This window comes from Schistosoma haematobium, chromosome 4 (genome assembly GCF_000699445.3).
Source record: "Schistosoma haematobium chromosome 4, whole genome shotgun sequence".
Classification (NCBI taxonomy): Eukaryota; Metazoa; Platyhelminthes; class Trematoda; order Strigeidida; family Schistosomatidae; genus Schistosoma; species Schistosoma haematobium.
Window position 1 is genome coordinate 25649834 of NC_067199.1, and position 21629 is coordinate 25671462.

General features: G+C 31.0%; 1 protein-coding gene across 3 annotated transcripts in view; it reads right to left on the reverse strand.

The window, feature by feature from the left end:
• Positions 1-8308: 8308 nt before the first annotated feature.
• The window catches only part of ELAPOR1 (Endosome/lysosome-associated apoptosis and autophagy regulator 1), a 65912-nt gene continuing 52591 nt past the window's right edge, over positions 8309-21629 (reverse strand). Inside the window, exons 19-21 of one of the 3 annotated variants that reach the window (XM_051216065.1) lie at positions 15061-18355; positions 14680-15020; positions 10545-14641 (exon numbers count right to left, since the gene is read on the reverse strand). In XM_051216065.1, the coding sequence (XP_051066622.1) occupies positions 18302-18355 (54 nt within the window). In that variant the 3' untranslated portion in view covers positions 10545-14641; positions 14680-15020; positions 15061-18301. Of the gene's footprint in view, positions 8973-10544; positions 14642-14679; positions 15021-15060; positions 18356-21629 lie in introns of those variants that run through there. The other 2 variants (XM_035729849.2, XM_051216067.1) reach the window with 2 other exon arrangements.

The following is a 21629-nucleotide window of genomic DNA, read 5'->3' on the forward strand; positions in this document are numbered from 1 at the left end:
GGTAATATGGTCATTTTTAGCGGGTTACCTTGAAATTCGCATTAAGGGTCACAAGTATAAGTACAGTTAGATTGAAATCCAGAACATACTGTTTCCATTTATCTGGAGCTTGCTACAAGATGTACTTGTGTTTCAGTATTTATGTTCACACTAAAACTAAAATTTAGTACTTTTTAGAAAATACAAACCACAAAAAAATAGACTCATTCCCATTCAGCAAGTTAGTGGCTATCTGGACTTAGTAGCATATGAGATAATGCGCTGAGAGTTTAAGTCAAAAGGTACTCGGTTTAAATGTCAGTTTCAATGATACCATTGGAATCAATGTATATTCAGCTGACTAGTCCCAAATATTACGGAGCACCAGTTTAGGATTCCACAGCTAATCTTAATTCAAAATTATGAATGCATAAGCTGTAATCGAATTAGTGTTATGCAACGAAAAACAGTCAACTTTGATGCTGATTACAGTCTAAATACATACAAAACAATAATTTGTAAAGTTGAATAATCAGTTTAAAAAGAATTGCACACTACAATGAAATGTGGTGGGTTATAATCAGACGAGTAAAGCTATCTGAAATAATAATAAGTAATTAGAAAAATAGAATGTTGGTGTACTTACGAAAATAGTAATGACAAAATCATGTGAATATGTTATAGAGTAAGGGAAATATTTTATCACGATAACCAAGATAACTAACAATGAGAAAATCATGAGAATTTAAGAAAGATTAGCATCCTATTAAGAAATGAGGAGAGGCATATATCTTTTATCTTCTCAGCATTAGTCTTTACTCCTTTTCACCCTAAGTGTTATTCATAAGCTTCAATATTAACACTTGTGATAAACTGAGAACATTTAACCATGTAAATTAAAGCATGTAATGTGACTGGAAATTATAACAAATTCATGTAAGTGTTTGTATAAGTTTTTAATAATTCAAATATGTCTTTAGTGTTGCGGAATAACAAAACGAATAAATCATTAATAAATAACGTGCTAAAATGAGATCAACGGTAATAATAAACCAAATGTAAACTTTTGAAAGTGAATGATCTTTTGTTGAACTAAGTGTTCCAAAATCGATTCAGTATATTCAAATTCTAGAAGATATATAAACATCATTCATTATGTGTATACTGATACCAGTCAACCAATAAAAACTGGACTATTGATCATTCGTTCATTCATTCTATTTTTCAGTTATTAGATAGTGCATTCAAATAATAAACATTCTTCATACATATCACAAGTATGTTGACTCACCTGAATTATTAAACTAAATTTCAGCAGTAATCTATTTTCTTCAACTATGAAGGGATGGATAATAAAGCACCGTTAACTAATTGTGATCAAACATACAATTTAACAAAAAACTAATGATTAGTAGTTACTGAATAGTTAAAATTATAAACATTTTGATCCTTGTACTTAAGGTTAGAACAACACATCTTCTGTTCTATGTTTAACAAAAAAGTGCTGACTCCCTTACAGAATACTATAAAACTTCGGAAGTATTATTTATCCCTTGAAGTTTTTCGTATTCTAGAGTTATACAAAATTGTTTAATCGATTACGTGTGTATAGAATCATTTTTTATGTCACTGTAACATATTTTTGTTTTCTGTACGTTATTTAAATAAAACTGAATATACAGTACACTGTTCAAGAATCATTTCTAAGCAATGATTTGAGTCTAGGTTAGACAGTCTTTTGGCCATTGTATTGATCTAGTGATTGTAAGAACTGCGTTCGTCTTACTACATGCTTGATCGTTAGTCTAACAGCAATCTTTTTAACCAAATGCTTTTTAACGCGATAAGAGTGTAGGATAATTAACATCGTGGAGTTTATATCATTCAGATATCATTGATCATACTTCATAATTTATTTATGCTAAAATACTTGACAGTTTATTAGTACTCCCAAAACTTCTCAACGGGGCTCAATCTAGTCTCATACATTTAGTAAGAGCTGTGGTAATTCGATCCCATAGCACTTGTCAATATGTTCAGAGTCACTTTATTACATCTCTTTCCCTTCTTTAACCAGATTAGAATTAATAGACAATTTTACACACAAACAATTTTTCACACCTTTCGTTTGTTCCTCTCTAATTTCTTACCTCCTCTTCATTATGTATATGTACTGGTTATTTGTACACTTCTTATTACCTAATTATAGTCATTTTAATAATTGTTATTTTAGTGTTTATTTTCCCAGATTTTAACCTACTTCTGATGTTGAAACATTTATTCAAGTAGTTATCATTCTTAACACTACAAGTTGATCTTTTAACTGAATATCAATCAATACTTATGATTATTAATGTACACCATTTCTTTATTAAAGAAGAGTTATCAAGTAAACTTTTGGTATACTAACTATCAGGTTTTATGGTCATGAACAGAGAGATTTCGGTAATCACAAAATGAAAAACCTTCAAGAAGTCAGTTACCTACTGACACAGTGGAGATGGTGGAGAAAATTTGTAGCTCAGATGGATAATTTTGATGTAGTATTGTTCTCTAAGCTATCATGCATGCTCCACGACCAAATTATCCAGCTCGGAGAACAGAACTCCATTGAATGTTCACGCAGATGTTCACGCAGACTTGTGGACAGATTGGAGTTTGATATGATCAACGTTGGATAACAGATCAATAGTTTCGAGATTAATCGTTTGCGCTCAAGACCGAAGATTTTGTTTTCCACTCCAGTGTTCAGGGTTGTGTTTATGCACTTGGGAGAAGTTCCATACTAGGTCAAAACAACCGTCCAGTGCTCCCAGGTTTTTAATGGTTGTCAAAATTAGATTGACTCATGATTTCAATGAAATTCGACAGTCTCTATAACTAATTAATTAAATTGATGAAAATAAGTCGGTACTGTGATTGTCAAAAGTGAAAAAAAACTCATTTTAATACAGATTTCATGAGAATTATATAATCAGTTGTTTCGAATTTTGTTCATTCAAATGTTGATTCCAAGACACATAATGTTATTTTGTAGCGTAATGAATAATAGATACTTTAATGACGTAATTGTATTTTAACATATTTGGGTATAACTCGTCAATCTCTATATATCGATACAATTTTTAGTTTTTTAAAAAAAATAAGTTTCTACGCAAATAATACAAAAACTTTATGTTAAAAAAAGCAGGTAACATCCTGCAAAGTTTTTAGAAGGATGCCAATTTGTAGCCATATAAATAACATTCTGTATTGAATATCTATTTTACAAACATTTAAAAAAAAACTGAATATGAGACTCAATGAATTTCATAAACCACTTTAAAATATTGTACACATTCAATTTTTATCATTATTGAACCCCTGGGTATGAACTGTTGACTTTATCAATTTATATGTTAACTAGTTGATTAGCATAAATACTCTCAAGTTAATTCGATGTTCAACAGTACAGAATACTATTATGCCGACTAGAAAAAAAACCCAATGAAACATAGGAATTATATTTTGTTGTTATATTGTATTTATTTTATTCTTATTGTCTTTTTTCAGTTTCAATATGTTTCACTACCAATGTCGTTCATTCAGGAAAGAATTATATATATATATATATATATATATATATATATATACCAAGTTATGCATTCATGTGTATGTACTTCCTAAAACCACTAAACAAATCTACCATACATCTTGTTTATTACGAAAAGAAAACAAACAACGACATATTTGGAAAATAAAAACAAATATGGAATGAAAAGCGAAACAAATCTCTGTCACAGTACTTCTTACAATCCAAATTATTCTGTACTTGTTACTCTCTATTTAACTAAGAAAGATTGGTTCAGCATAAAGTTCTCTTTTGGATGAATTCATTTTCAAAACTATGCAATAGCAAATATATACTTATTTTTTAGGATGATAATTACAATAATAATGATAATAAACTTCTGTTAGATATGGTAACAGTGAAGTAGAATAAACATAAGTATTCTTATCATGCTAAGCCATTCTTTCCCAATAATAATTTTTCTATCTGTCTTTATGATAGATATTTAAGTCCTCAATAATCAAACTATAATTAATATCAGATGGGTTTTTGTGGAGATTGTGGTAATTTCAATGGTTAAGATCATGAGTCAGTTGAAGCTAGACCACCATGGAAAACCTGGAAGCACGGGACGGCCGTTTCGTCCTATTGTGGGACTCCTCAGCGGTGCGCATCCACGACCTCGCCCCCTGCGAGATTCGAACCCAGGACCTACTGGTTTCGCGCCCGAGCACTTAACCACTAGACCACTGAGCCGGCATCCAACTGTGTTATATCTAACTTCAACTAATCCACGAAATTGAGCGACACATTCACCATTGTCTTCAGTGAGTTACTACCTCACAACAGACCTAGTTTCCTTGTTTTAGAAATTTTTTTGTATACCTTTGTTTTTTCTATCGCATTGTTACTATGTCTAACAGAAGTTTATTATCATTATTATTGTAATTATCATCCTAAAAAAATAAGTATATATTTGCAATTGCATACCTATGAAAATGAATTTGCCGAAAAGAGAACTCTTTGGTGAACCAATCTTTCTTATTTAATGTTTTAATGAATGTGTTCTCTTTCTGGTTGTTTGATTTTCTTCTTTATCCTGTATTTTTGTAAATGACTTGAAATTCTAGTCATTCCAATCACTGATTGAATGTAGTTCATTGCTTTTCTTCTCACTTTTCTAGCAGTTAATTATACTACTTCATAAGTATAACATAATAACTATAATTTTAAAAGGACTGTTTATTGATTAATAGGTTTGATTATTTTTCTCTTCGTGGATTTTATCTATTTTCAGTATGTGTGTATGTGTGCGATATTTCTGTTATGTCTGCTAACTTCAATATAAAGTCATGAATACTCATTGTTGAAGTGTTGTAAATGCAAACAAAGTAAGTATTAAGTTCTTTTCAGCTTTCAATCATATCAATACATGATGAGAAGCCATCTTTGAATATTGATTTTCTGACAAATGTCTAATTCTTCTATTGAATAGAAATAATTGTAATAGGTTTGTTTGAAATGATAATGTCTATTGGTCATCATATGAAATGCTAAATTATACACTGACCCTATATTGATGAATTCAAACCGTCGATTCAAAGGACTCTCAGTTAAGTACTAATAGAACCATGAAAAATCCAAAACCAAAATATTAATAGTAATAAGAAGTTAATTAAAATCAATATAGTTTAGAAAATTAAAAATGAATTCTGTGAAGCAAGTATGATAATAAAATTGAAGATTTTTTACAGGATGAAACGGAATAAATATATGTATTCCATAATGACCGACTATGAACCATTATTTAAGTTGGAATTATATATATATATATCGCTGGCAAATCGTTTCAGTAACGTTAAAGGATTCCTGTAAGATTTCATCAGTAATATTTTAAGTCCAGGAAAAGGACACCCATCGAGTGTATCATTCATTTAAATTACCGATAGCATTTTCAACTCATGTATATTCATCAAATGTACAAAAGTAGTTGGTCTGAATATACGACTTCCTAGAGCTTGTTTAATTTTGTAGTTTACAATGACTGAAATTGAGAACAAGGAAACATTGAAGTGCTGTTTCATCCTAGCTTGAGAATTCTTACCAGTATATATCTACAATTTCATCATAAAGCGAATCCAGAACCCTCAGGTCTCACATGCTCCACTTCTAGACCACTGACACACATCTAATGATGTGTATTTCTAATCTCGACCAATTCTCAGTAATGTCTAACCATTAACCAATGCAAGTGGTTGGTAACTGCCCCATGCCAGATATTGTTGGGATATATTGGTCACGGGTTTTCATTAGAACTCACAGAAAACCCTCTTAAAAAAAGAGCCCTAGTTAGCCCATGATTATTATTAGTATAGGGAATTTGTGAAGACTGTGAAACTACAAAGTCCATATCATACGCCAACGTTAGTCAGTAGAGTCTTATATTTAGACAAAACAGCTGTCCAATGCCTTCTAGTTTTCAACTGTTGTTCAACTAAGTTCGTGCAATTAAATATACATTTGACCTGAGATCAAACATATTTATATTACCCGTACCAGTTCAGGTGAACTATATTTAGTGTTTGTTTTTACAGTAACTGTATTTTCCGCCATACGTCATATAATTGTGTGTAAAAGTTAATACATAAATAATTGTATTTTGGTATATTGACGATTTGATTTGGGGACTTATTATTTGGGAGTAAATACATCTTCATTGCACTAGCTTTTTTGTCTCTACTATGTATCACATTAACTGAAATAGTTCCCAATTGTCAAATATAAGCAGTAAGACTGTGGACCATACAGAGTCAAAATGTATATAACAACAACGACACATGCGGATATTAAAAGAGACAACTGCCCAGATATAACAGTGAAAACTCATCTAGATATAACAAAATAAAAAATGAATTTAATCTTCGACTAACCTTCTAAAACAATATTTACAGATATCTAAAGCTGGTTAACCAACCATTGAATACTAGAAAGAAAACTAGAAAGTTATTTCTCACTATATAGGATTCATCAATAATATATACATAACTTCGTCTAGGATTTAACCTATTACGTTTATATTTCTTGGCTATTATTCAAACCACTGAATAGGAATCCAATTATTCTCAATGTCAATCTTAATCACTTCAAAATATTTTGTGATTATCATCACCGCATTAGGCTGAAGAAGAAAACGGCCTTATTCTGTACTTTGTACTGTTAAGCTTTGAATAACAACAAAGTAATTAATTGCATATATTCTATGAAAATAATACAGTTCGAAATTCAATTGCATTTTTCCCCCTTATTTTATCAATTACCACTATGATTTATGTTTGTAAATAATAGAGAATAGATTTTTCCCTAGATAAGAATAAAAAATATTTTGATAAAAGTTTAATATAGACATAAGATTAGAACAGTCATAATGAATTTTCAGCTAAGTTTTAACCTATCAGAAAATAACTTTTAAAAATGGGAAATTTTGTTGAAAAGAACGTAATAATATTACAGTGTTCAGTGATTATACGTTAATAATACATTTCATAAATTCTTCTTAAGGTTACTTTACCCTTACTCTTGAACGGATTCAAATAGATTTTTAAGAGTCCCTTGACACTATTCTTAGTCAGGCTTAGACCTTTAAGGTAATGTATGTTGATTCAGGGTCAGCCTTTTCCTTATCAACTGACATCAGTGATAATGCGATAATGCTCTGTAGCTATATGGATGAATGAATTTTAAGTAATAAAGTCAACAAGGACTATCTCAATACTCTGTCCATAAAGTATAGTGCTACCAGCTTAAAGATTGTCTCAGGAATAGACATTTAGGGCTTACACTTCTACAGTGATATTTGAATTTTGCGTAAACAATTAAAAGTGTTGTTCTCAATTCTGATTGGTTATTCCTTACATTAAACTCCTGCCAATATAATAAGGGGTTTTGTGGAGATTGTAGTAATTTCAACAGTTGAGATCATGAGTCAATTGAAGCTAGACCACCATGGAAAACCTGGAAGAACTGGATGGCCGTTTCATCCCATTGTGAAACTCCTCAGCAGTGCACATCCACGACCCCTCCTCGTAGGATTCCAACCCAGGACTTATAAGTCTCTTGTGCGAGCGCTTAACCACAAGACCACTGAGCCGGCATCAAATGCTTCCACATTTTCCATGGTAGTCTACCTTTAATTGACTCATGATCTTACCAATATTTCTTTTATTGTTTCAATATTTAAACTTTTACTCATCTTTAAAAAAATATTTCAACTTAAACTTTAAAAGTGAACAATGTTTTGCACATATTTTCCCTCAAAACTCACTTGCTATTATGGACAGATACTTAAAATGTTAGTGAATTAATCAATAAATATTAATATAATTGAAGTGTGAATTCAATTAATTTTATTCTTTTATACAGTGAAAGTAATTTGTTTAACTGAATAAAATTAGATGTATGCAAGCAAAAACAGAGAATTGTAAAAATTCTTAATTAATTCGTACGAATAATTTTCCTAGGTAACTTAATTCGCCTTTTAGTTTTATAAATTTACTGTATCTAAATAAATGAGGAGTCATATATATCTACATCATTCAATCATTTTATGCATCATTACATCAATAGTCTTTATTTCATATACATATATATAAGAAATTTCTAATACTACTGACTTATTATTTAGGCACGATTTGTTAATCTATATTATGCATAATTATTTATAATACACAAATGTAACATGTGATGATAACAAGAATAACAGAAGTCTATACGAATATATTCGCCATTTATTGTACTTGTCAATCTTATTTGATATTTAGAATATTAACAATCCCTATGGTGAAAATTAAAACAACCCAGATTGTTTCTTCTCAATTAAATTAATCACAATACTATTTATGTGAATATATGAAAATATTAAAGGAATCAAAACAATTTCTGAGTTAAAGATCACAATGAAATAGGTGGCCTAACCACAACATGATTGATAAAAAGTACAAATTAATAGTAAGAAGACGAGTGTAAATGTGGTGAAATAAATAATGAAATGGCCGTTTAATTCATTCAGATTTTCAACATTGATCTAGGTAGAAATATTTTGTGATATAATTGATCTTTTTGTATTGGCTGTTTGAAGTTTCCCATGGACGATTAGGACTGTAATTGATCAGACTCTTATTGGCATATATGCATCCTCGATATTGCCATAAGTCACAAACATTATAAGCGAAAATGGATAATGGCTAACAGTGGAATCCAGGAACGATTTTTCGTTCTTTTTTTTAAGATTCGTCAGCTGGATGTACTTGATCTCAGAGTTGATGTTCACTTCAGCAGTCAAACCCAATATCTTTCGCTTTAATTAGTACTTCGGATTTGTTTTTGTTTTTTTAAAGAATGTGTTTAAATAGATCAAATTTTGATAAGCAATCATTTGTTCCTCAACCTGCAGATGGAAATGACGTGAAAAAAGATGTTTTCAACAATCAAATTGATTTCATTTCCATCGATCATAAAATAGTCATGAATACTAGTACAAGTAACTATGAAACACTGATAAAAATATAATATTATTAGATGCTGACTGAATTTATCTCCTTATTACAAAATTTTCGGTCATTCAATAGACATGTAAATAATTGATAACAATTGGAGGTAATTTAATTTTCTAGCATAATGTATTCAAACATAGTAAGATATCATAAATTGTTTATTGAATCATATGTATATGATGAACAAACTTATCCACAATCACTTGAAAAATATATTAGATAATTTAATAAACCTAATTGTTTTTCTTTTTTTTTGTTTAAAAAAGAGCTCACATAACAACTTCAATAACATTGGTTTTGTTTATATTCTACCGACAAATTTTACAATTTAATTATTGACTAGATCGAATAACTGTATTAAATGTTAAACATATTCGAACAATTACAATTAATATGTATTTTGTAGAGTAGAGGAATTTGTCATATTAAAGAAAACTAGTAATTTTCTATATAAAGTCGAATGAAAGATTATAGGTCTTTCGATTCAGAATTGGTTTTATTTTACTGAATCATTCGGTAAATCATTTTATTTTATATCTATATTGAAATATATACATACAAAAGTGATATTCTATAATCTTTCGATTTCAATGGTATCTCAACTAAAATTATTCTGTGACGAATATAACGTACAAACAAAATAATTCTCCACAAAACCTCTTCGATTAATCTGTCTAAACAATAAATTATATAAAACTCCATATTCTACGTAAAGATGTCTTAATATTTGAATTAGTCAGTCAGTTAAAGCTACACCATCATGGAAAACCTGGAAGCACAGGACGGCCGTTTCATCCTAGTACGGGACTCCTCAGCAGTGCACAACCACGATCCCGCCTCGCGGGATTCGAATCCAGAATGATGATGGACGGTGGCGCAAATTCGTGGATTGGTTGAAGTTAGACCTTAGTACCGTTGGTCTAGCGATTAAGTGGTCGCGTGCGAGTCTGATAGGTCTTGTGTTCGAATTTCAAGAGTCTGGATAGTGGATGCGCATTGCTGAGAGGTCTCAAAATAGGACGAAACGGCTGTCCAGTGCTTCCAGGTTTCCCATGGTGTTCTAGGTTCAGTTGGCTCATGAATTCAACTATTAAACTTACTAAAATATCCACAAAACCCCTCTTTGATTATAAAAATATTTATCTAAGAAATATTGGATTTCTGTTTCCAGTTATTCCCATACTATTTACATATTATTCTCATCAAATATTTCGAGTGAAACTTTTGTTTATCGTTATCATTTATCATAATTCTATATTCTAAGAGTAATAATAATTATTAATCTCTATACCTTGGTATTATCACATGAAATACTTAGTTATAATCCTTTTTCCATTATTTTTTCTCTATTTTTCTTTTTCGAAAATGAATACTAAATCATTGTTAACATCATAGAAACAAAACTTCTAACTTCTTTTTTCTCTTCATTTTTCTTTCTTCTAAATAGTAAAACAAAATGAAAACAACCCAACCATAGATGTTCATACAGATACACACATATACATATATATACTAGAAGAATACAGACATATAGGAACACACAGATATATTTTTAGTTAAGTACAATTATTTCCTCATTTTGTTCATATATACTTTAATTGTATCCGAATATTACTTTAAAAGAAGGAGAATATTTTAATTGAAACTAGATAACGGACATTGATTATTTACTTATCGATTGATGTGTATATTTTTAGAAACTTCACATATATATACAAATGTGTGTACCTTGTTGATTGTTGTGCCAAAAATACTGAGGATTTGCAGTTTTTTATCGACTATACTGTAGTAAAATTAAGAATGACAATGATGATGATGATGTATGTGTATGTTTGTACATGTCAGGAACATCAATGGTAGTAATAATTATAATAAGAGGAAAATATAAAAAACACCTACAATCATTAGTCTGCTTATTAACAAGTATCTGATCATCTATAAATGAAATAAATTAGCCACAAAGAAGAAAAATTAATTTCAAAATGATTTAATAAATATCAGTGTACGTTGTGGTGTGTGCTATTGATTTCTACAGATATAAGTAGTATGTATCATCGATCGAAGGTGAAATGCCTGGAGGCAGCAGTTTAAGAAGATCAATGAAAATAGAACGAGAACAAAGAATGATTAGTGTGGAAACGAAAGAACAATGGAGTCTGAGACGTTTGACTGACATTTTGCAAATGAGGTATTTACTGTATGGTTCACAGATTTTACCAAGATGTTCTGTAATTCTGTATTCAAATATATTTGATTCTTAGAACAACACATGAAAGCGAACGATTGTTTTCCATTAGATCGTCATCAGGCTTTACTCTAATATACATGAATATTTATACGAAAATGTTAAACCAATCAAGACAGTTTGGGTCAATAATCACAATGAAATAGAATAAGTCACCGCACATAATAGGTAAAAGTACAAGTTGATAATAGGAAGACAGGTGTACTAAAAGTAGTAAGAATAAGAAAATACGATAACAAAAGTCTTATCAATAGTTAAACGTTGGAAATAGAAGGTCAAACGTGGGTAAATAGACTTGGAATAGTCAACACAAAACATTAAAACCACTACGTAATAAGCGTGTGAATAATTAGATAGTGAAGAATATAAACGGAGAGGCGAAAAAATTACAAACAGATACCGGATGTGAAAATAATGTTAATGATAACATTTGATTGTCCCCGCATGTGTTCTCGTTCACTACACTGTATATTTCTGTTTACTTCGGATTGACAGACTGTTGTAAATTGTGCATTCTATAGATTGCAAATAATTTGCCATTTGTGCAAAATTATTTTTATCGAATAATTATGCTTAGTTATAAAAATATCCACTGGTTACATATCATCATTATTATCATCATTATCATTATTATGTGTCACATAATCTCTCCTCTTTCGTCACGTAAATCAATTATATCACAACCTGGTGAATTTTCACTATTCACTTATCTTTATATTACTACATTTTATCGATGGTTAATGAATACCTGACAATGTAAGTTAGCTGAATTGAAACATCTCTTTATAATACCACTTTAAGGCCTCTTTGTAGAAAAATTCCTTGAAAAATACCACAACCATTTTCAGTATGAAATTCACCTGCTATTGTTTACTTGAATCTTTCCACTGATTTTCAGGTCTGTAATTGATCAGTCTCTTATTGACATATCTGCATACTGTGCGTATCGCCTCGTTATTGCCTAAATTTACACGCATTATAAACAAAGATGGATAGTGGCTATAGATAGCACGATGGTGTTTGAAGCGAACAGTACTGGGTTCGAGTCCCAGAACGAGCATCGACTCTGAGATGCAGGTACATCCAGCTAACGAGTCTCAATTAGGACGAAATGTGCATCCTGGATTCGATTGCGAGCCACTCTCCATTTTCAGTATTATTACGAAAAGATCTTGTCAGGTTGAATTAAGTTAATGATGGTATGATGATATGTGAATGAACCATATTTCAAATCCTCAAATCTGTTGATTCCTAAGAGACCTATGAAAGCTGAACTCAGTTATTGTTTATGGCTGGTATTAAAACAACTTTAGCACTTTTTCTTCACCTCCAACGATAAATTTTGATGACATGACCACATGTATTAGAAAAATAGTGATTGACTAAAATACTATCGAGATATGTGCTTCATATGTATAGGTGGACATGTTTTTTCGCCATATATATAAAGATACATCATCTCTGGCTGTAATCACGTTCAAGCTTGAGTCTAAATTAATGATGGCGTGATTACTAGAGCTCATCCTTATTAATAGGGCAATCGCCGTACATATTCTTGGCTTCAGTATGTATCATAAAAATAATACTAACCGATTACATAATTTTTAAGACTATTAATATCATTGCGAGGCAGACTTGATGCTTACAGACGAGAAAGTAGTGAAAATTATTCGTTAATACGCAGGTCCATCATCGTCGATAAACAAGGAGGATCGGATGCAGATATGAAGGCAAGGATTGGCGAAGCAAGGGCAACAGTCCTGCAAATGGAGAACATCTACTGCTTAATACATGTATCTGTCAGCATCGAAGTCAGAATTTTCAATTCAAACGTAAAGATAGTTCTACTGTACGAGCTGGAACTTGGAAAACTACCACAACCATCATCAAAGAAGTATAGGTGTCTATAGACAGTTGTCTACACAAGATTCTGAATGTTCGTTGACCGAATACCATTAGAAACGGTCCACTCTAGGAGAGAACAAACCAGCTTCCAGCTGAAGAGGAAATTTGGAAAAGACGTCTGAGGTGCATAGGACATAGATTGAGAAAATCATCAAACTGCATCAAAAGGCAAGCGCTTACTTGGAATCCTGAAGGGAAAGGGAAAAGAGGAAGACATTGCGCTGAAAATTTAAGGCAGACATCGAAATAATAAACAGAAATGGGAAGAACACTGGGAAAAAGAACCTTGGACAGATTTCAAAAGAGAATCCCGATGGGCGGTCTATGCCACTCCACAAAGGTTAGCCGGCATAAGTAGGTAAGTTAATAATACACAGGTGGGTGTAACTAAAAGATTTAAACTACATTTGTTTTATTATTATTCATTAATTGTAATTTAAATGAATATTATTCATACTTATTAGTATTAAATCTTTTATGTATGAGTATTTCATCTGGTACTTTGCTATCAGGTTGTTGGTCATCTAACATTTGTTCATTATGGGCTTTGGTTATTTATTCACATTTATCCGCAATTAATTCAGACAATCAATTCCACGACCAACACTATCATACAAGCTTTCGTCCGTTATATGGCATAACTTCATCTCTCTCGTCACATATACCATTTTAATACCTAGTAAGTTTTATTCACTTACTGCACTTCATGTGATCATTGCTGACGACTAGCGAATAGTTTTTAAACCAATTTCATTCAATGGAAACTTTCACTTTAATCATATCTGTAAGTAATTCTCTTTGAAAGATACTTCAAATTTCTCTGATACTTTCTGTTCTTTTTTCTATTCTTTATTATCTCTTCAATTGCAATGTTCGAAATAGTGTTTACTGTTGTAAATCTCAGGAAGAGTCAAAAACTATTATTCGAAATTCTCAAATCCCCACATACAATCAATAACTATTCCATGGTGAACTTAAGTCAACTTTAAGAGTCAATATATTCACCTACCATAAATCAATGCCAACTCTAGTATATTCTGCTGGAACTTTCTAAAAAAAGGAAACCCAAGGTTACTATCAATAATATAAGTGGTCTTTTAATTTCTGTACATTAAATAAAATTGCAGTTATATCATTATCATTTCATTCGTCTCAGTTCTCAAGCTTTATAAATTGAAGAAAATCAAAATATTTGACGTATGATATTTTGAATTCACTATATCTATTATTACTTAGTGATACAAAGCAGCTTTATTGCCATTTCTATCAGTATTTCATTTTAATCGGCACACCTATATGAATGAATGTTCCTTCGAGTACTTCTACTGGATTAAACATGAAAAGGCAGGTGTTTCAAATGTTCTGATTTTTAGTATGATTTAGTCCTCAGAGCTAGATGAAATAAATTCAGAGCTTTCATTGTTGTTCTAAACAATATCATTAGGACTTACTTCGAGTAGAAACGAGCATCTCGATTATTTAATAAGTAACAACCTGTCTTGTATTAGTGAAATTGTCTTAGTGTAGATCGACATAAATCTAATTTGTCAGTCTATACGAAAAATGTCAACCAGTCACATGGTCACACGTCAATTGAACAAAATAGCTAACAAGAACAAAAGAACATGTCAAGATAATAAAACCTGTGAAGAAAATCGGTTAGAAACAAAGTCATCAGAAATAACTGACTTGACGCTTGTAGTATAATCAAAATACTCATTTTTACTTTAATGAAGCGCCCACGATATCTATAATGACAGCTAAAGCTTTTCAATGAAACCATCCAGCTCACCTTTTCAAAGTGAAATAAAGTAACCTTAATTACAACTTACCAACTTTATTTTCGTTTAATCCAAGTTTAGTTAAAGAAAACAATTGACTTCTTTCTGATTATCAGTAGAAAACTATATACTTCGAAACTACCACGAATATATCTTAAGCATTTCTGATCATTCAGTTTAATAAACATTCAAATTATACATGATATAGTACTGGATGATATTGAATATTGATCGTTCCTTTTGTGCACCTCTTCAAAAATTTCTCAAAGTTACTTAGAGTATTTGTATATGTATTGGCAACTATAATGCATTCGAATGAAAATTCCATGGGGTATATTGGGTTAAACTTATAAATAGTAAATTGATAATTTGTATTTTATATTCACAACCGGGATACAGAAAATGTTGATATTATATAAACCCCAATAAAATAATTTACTGTTACGTAATAAGAAAAGTAACAAATATTTAATTGAAAACTATTTATATCACACGAATTGACATTATTCGGAAGTCCAGTAAAAAAAATATAGACCAACCGATAACTCTTTGATGTCAGTTTGGTGGAGTTCAATCTAATTAATAGTCAGAGAAAGACATAAAGGGTGATTTAACTACAAAGATGGAGTTTTGTTCTCTGAGCTGGATGGTTTGGTCGTGGAGCTTTTATCGTTTTTTGAACGACATCATCAGCACAAACTTCAGATAGAAGTGAAGTGTTCGAATTTCTCCATATGTGTTTCACACCTTGTTCTGTACACCTCGACGTTCATTGGTTCTTATTGACCTTAAATTTGTCATTGTTTACTCCTTTGTTTTGGCTGTGTCACCTATTGGTTTGATTTTCGTTCCTGTATTTGTGCATGATTTTCCTGATTGGTTGATAAATTGAATTGATTTCAATATGTTTGTTGATTGCTGATTGACCTGAGTGCCAGGCTTCTAAAAATTCTCTGGTGTTTTTGGAATTTCCTCTGTCCAAGATTTCCATATTTTTCCAATCGAATGAGTGTCCGCAGTTGTCCACGTGTATTGATATAAGTGAGGAAATATCATGACGTTTGACTGCTAAATGATGTTCATGTAGGCAAAGGTTAAGATATTATGTAACTTGTTATTGATAACCTGGTCCATATGCTTAAAAGTCTACTATTCAATCAAATCATTTTGTACCATGACAACTGATTTGTTCATGATACAAACATTCATTTTTAATTCGATTAAACTTTGCAAGTTACTACTTACATAATCATAATTAATTACATGATTAATATGAATTTGAATAGTTCGTTTATTTATGGTTATCTTATAATCAAAAGAATAAACAATTATTGAGTGTTATGTGATTTTTACTAAGTCTCCAACTAATATTAATCTATATATATACAAAGCATCTTGGCATAATATGAGTACCATATAGTGAATAGTTCATTTGCGATTTACTATCATTTGTCTTCCACATTCCTTTCTAATTTTTTATTTTGTTTTCTTCATGTTGATCTTCCTAGCATTCTGCTGACAGATATCCCACTTTCAATCGGTGTTACATACTACTTATGTCTGTCAATATAAGTAGCATATATATATATATGAAGTAATTCAATACTCGTTCATACATTATATAACATTGATTAAATGATAAATATCGCAACTTTTAAAAACAATGACATTTCTCATGTAATGTACACTTACTACTGTTGTGGTCGATTTAATTATTCGTTACACTCACTTGAATTCTTATCTTTATTGCTTCATTCATTACGGTTATGAACGTAACCATAGTAATTATATAAATTTATAATTAATTTTCTATCAATAAACTGTTGTGTCATTTTATTTTTCACAATGATCTAGACGTTGCATCAAAATTGTTTATTGTAACAACTGGTAATTTTTTTATTATTCTTTTCTTGAAAAAAAGAATGAAAACGTAATTATACAATTTTTCTATTCACAACTTATCTCTAAGAGTGTTTGGAATGACAGTATTGAAATGAATGGACAAATTTAAATGATCAATATGCTGACAACAACAAAAAAATACACACATACACACACAGGGGGAATGAGTAGGCAGAATATATATATATATATGTTCAGGTGACACAGTCGTTACAATACGCTCACACACAGATCCACTCTTCCGCCTCCTTTTAGAAAAAAAAACAAGCAGACTAACAAAACACGTTATTTTATGAATCAGAAAAAAAATTAGATTAAATTCTGTTTTTGTCAACAACAAAAAAAAGAAAAACAATAGAAACTAACAAGACATCAAAAAGAATATTTTCGTTTATAAGAACCAAATATTAAAAAAAACTTGAATGTTTCAATTCAAATAACTTTTTAGAAGAAAAAAAAGCAACGAACGGTTACATAAGATGATATGTTATTGTTATTACTTGTAATGAAAGAGTAATTGAAATTTCCAGTGAATTTCAGTATTACACTAAATTCTTTGTGTTTTTTTATCTTAAAAAAGAAAAAAAAAGTGGACGAATAACAACAAAATATATAAAACCACTTAAAAAAATGCTTCATAGATATCTGTTATTAAAAGAGATAATGATTGTATAAGATTGTCGGGTTTTTTTATTACTGTTTGTTTCTGTTCTTCTTGTTATGATTTAATGATATGCATGGAAGAATGTTTTTTTTTCGGCAGCCTATCCTCCATCAGGAGTAGCAGGCGTAAGTAAGTAAGTAAGAGAAGAGTGTTTTAAGAACAAAGTTTTCCTTTTTTAAAAAAAAAGAATTTCGTCATAGTTTTAACTTTGGAGAAAATTAAAGGTCTCGTAGAGAACATATAAAACATAATTTACTTTATATGAGAAAAAAAATACATACGGAAATATTTTACTGATTCTTTTTAATATTAGGAAAAAACATGTAAGTTAACTGGCCTGGGAAATATCAAGGTTTTTCAAGTGAACCAGTGTTAAATAATAATAGTAATAACTATGAATAATGAGTATAAACAGGTGTACATATTTTTGATAAAGGGGGAGATACACACACATACACACATCGAATCTTCACACATGTATGCGCAGTCATTTAGACATACTCACATACACGTAAAGAGAGAAACAATAACTTTTCAACTGGCATGAATGAATTTTTTTTGTCGAAAATGAGTGAGATTATGGTTCAGTGAGAAACAAAGATGGTAGAATAAGAGAAAAAAAACTATGTCACCTTGTTGCTTTCCCATGAGAAAGTGTTTTATAAGGAGTGGGCGAGAGTAAAATTTTACTGATGATTGATTATTGGATGTGACATTTTATTTTCTTCATAAAACATGATCATTCTCTGTAAGAATGTCACGGTCTGTATCCGATTTGCTCTAAAAAATAGACACAAAATAGTATATAATTTGATAAATAGTTATCCCAATATTGACTGAACAAAGAAAAGAAACACAATATTTGGAGAAAAACATCGGAATTTGAATAGACTTAAAGAAAATAACTTCGATTGACCAATAGCAATATTCTACTCATATTCAATGTATAACACAAAAGAAACTTCAAATGTTAATTGATCTATTTAATCAATATTTATTTTATTCCGAAACCAGATGTTTGTTTGATTGTATTCGTAATGCTTGTACAAATCGGTCAGTGGGTTCAAATATTTAAGATAATTGTCTGTATGGGGTTGTGGAGATTGTTCGTTTTCTTTTAAGTCGCGAACCAATCTAAGCTAGGTAATTGCTGAAAACCTGGGAGCACTGGATGATCGTTCTGCTCTAGTAAAGGAACCCTTATGACCCCATACACAGAAATTGAACTTGAAGCTTCTCATCTCACACGGAAACCCTTAATCTCTAAAATATTGAGCCAGTATCCAGTCAAGTATAGGCCTAACTTCAGTCCGTTCATAGTATAGTACGAACATTTCCCATTGTCCTCGGTGGGTATCCTTCTTACATCCTATATGGTTTGGGGTCACTGATCACTGCTTCTCATAAGAACGTCAGAAATTTCCTGCCAGAGCTAATCACTGGTGAACATATGATAACTGCCAGTATGAGGTTATGGGTTCGATCCCTGAATCAATGTTCACAAGTGTACACCGTTATGAAGTCGTACACTAGAACGGAATGGCCTGTCAGTGATTTCAGGTTTTCAGAGGTTGTCTAAATTTGATCAGTTCGTGGTTTTAATGGTATTTAAGAGAAAATTTAAAAACAGCTTACGACTTGTTTATCTGTTTATTCAACTAATTTCAAACCACTTTAAAATGAGACATAACGTAATAGATAGTGTAGTGTATTATCAGCAGTTGTTTAAAGAAATAAATATAAATGACTAAATCTAAAAGAATTAGGGTCCGAATGTGTTTATTAATTTAGATATGCATTTAACTTTCATCAGTGATATATTTCACTGACTTCTACAAGATAATTTTACTAAAATAATTGCATCACGTAAGAATAATAAACAATAATGTTGAGATGTTTTGAATATTGAAACATATTCTATCATTATCTAAGTAATACAAATAAGAATTTGCCATGACAAATTTAATGGATATGACGATATGTTATTATAAAAAATTGATATCTTATAAGTTTGATCCTTGGACACATGATATAGATTTTACAGTCACTTACTAGACCCTCTAGGAATCTCCTAAGTTTGAACTCCGTACAAGTGAAAGAAGGTGAGAAGTATGAAGAAAAGGATTACTTTCAAGATCTTGATGTAAATATAAGCAAATATATTTAGACGTCTATATCTGATCTTTATATTTTGGAAATTTCTAAAAATCTGTTAAAACTAATAACAAAATTGCTTGTTAACCAATCAGGATATAAGACACAATCTGTCGTTTTCTAGAATTCTCTGTGATGTTTATATTGAACACCGATCGGACACAAAATTCACAGCATTATTCAGCATCTGAAGATTTTCAATGAACGTTGAAAAGCTCCCAAACAGTATAGATTAAAACTTGATAGAATATACCTATGACTCTACACGCATGACAGAACCTAGAACTTATAAGTATTTCGATGAGAGTCTATCGTTACGCGATTGACTATTTCAAAGATTCAAACAACTGGATTCTGTTTTAGGCCTAGTGTTGGACAAAAGAGTTGGCCAATTCAGAGAGTGATCAGGCGAGAAATGCTAGGTAAACTGTAATTAGGAGCTCCAGGTCTTTTTTCGGAAACTTAGCTTGTGTTAATTTATGATCTAAACTAAATCCAAAATAATATAGACCAAAAAACGGAATGACTCAAATCTGTAGAGGGTTTTTCATAGAATAACTCTTACACAAAACTGCCCTATATCGAATATCGTTCGTTTTTATTCTAAACTCATTAAATCTATGCATAGAGTTTTTGATTGTTTGTTCATTCTCTCTCTCTCCCTATTGTTATTTATAAACATCCTGGTTGAATAGTTGAGTAGTTAATAAGAGTAACTTCATTCAGTTAGTTGTCAGTAAACATGTTCACATTTATTTTTAAACTTGTAACCTGAAAATAACCTCATTTTACCTTACTGTTTATATTAGATTGTTTTTAAGTTTTTATTTATTAGTAATATAAAAGTTCTATTTATTTATTTATTTTTTAAACATACAGCACACCAACATTTGATCAATAACAACTCTGAGATTAATGCTCAAACCATTTATCACAAAAATTATCTAAGAACTTTGTGACGATGTACACCTTTTGAATTAGATTAGAAATTTCCAATCATCACCAGTAAAATAACCGTACTGATATCAATTTTCTGAATACTTTTAAGCTTTCAGTAGATTTAAGGTTTAGATTGATATCATGAATGGATCAATGTTAGACCGCCATTGAATATCTGGAGGTACTACACGGTAGTTTTGTTCTAGTATGGTACTCCTCACAAGTGAGCACCAACGATCCCGCGCGAAGGGCTCGAACCCAGGACCTTTGGTTTCTCGGGCAAAAGCTCAACCTGTAGACTATTGAGCCACCATCCAACGGTGCTAGTGTCTAACTCCCACTAATCCATAGTCTTGCACAACCACTCATCCATTACTTGAGGTAGATAACTGATATGATATTGTCTGTTCTTAACCTACTCTCTGCATTATCAACGCCTTCAACTGATTTAGTTCATTGACCGGTTGAAGTTAAACATTAATATCGTTGGATGCCGGGGCTCAGTGGTCCAGAGGTTAAACGTTCGTGTGCGACACCGAATGTCCTAGGTTCGAGTCTCGTTTGCGGGATCGTTTATGCCCACTGCCGAGGACTCCTATACTAGGACGAAACTGCCGTACAGTGCATCCAGGTACTCAATGGTGGTCTAACATTGATCCACTCATGATATCAGTCTAAACTCATAAATCTCCACAACCCTTAACAGATTTAAAGTTACTTCATCTTTAAATCCAAGAAAATTTAATCAGGACAAATAAAAATTAACAAACAGAATTACTATTTGTTGATTAAGTACTTATGTAAGAGATCAACTGTGACACAAATAAATCATTAGCAAATTTTGTTATTATGAAAAAACCATGAAGTTAGTCAAGTTGGAATCCAATGAACAATATGAATTTCTTCAAAATCTTTGATATGTACTATGAGACAAAGCTTTGTATTGAATATATATTCCTTA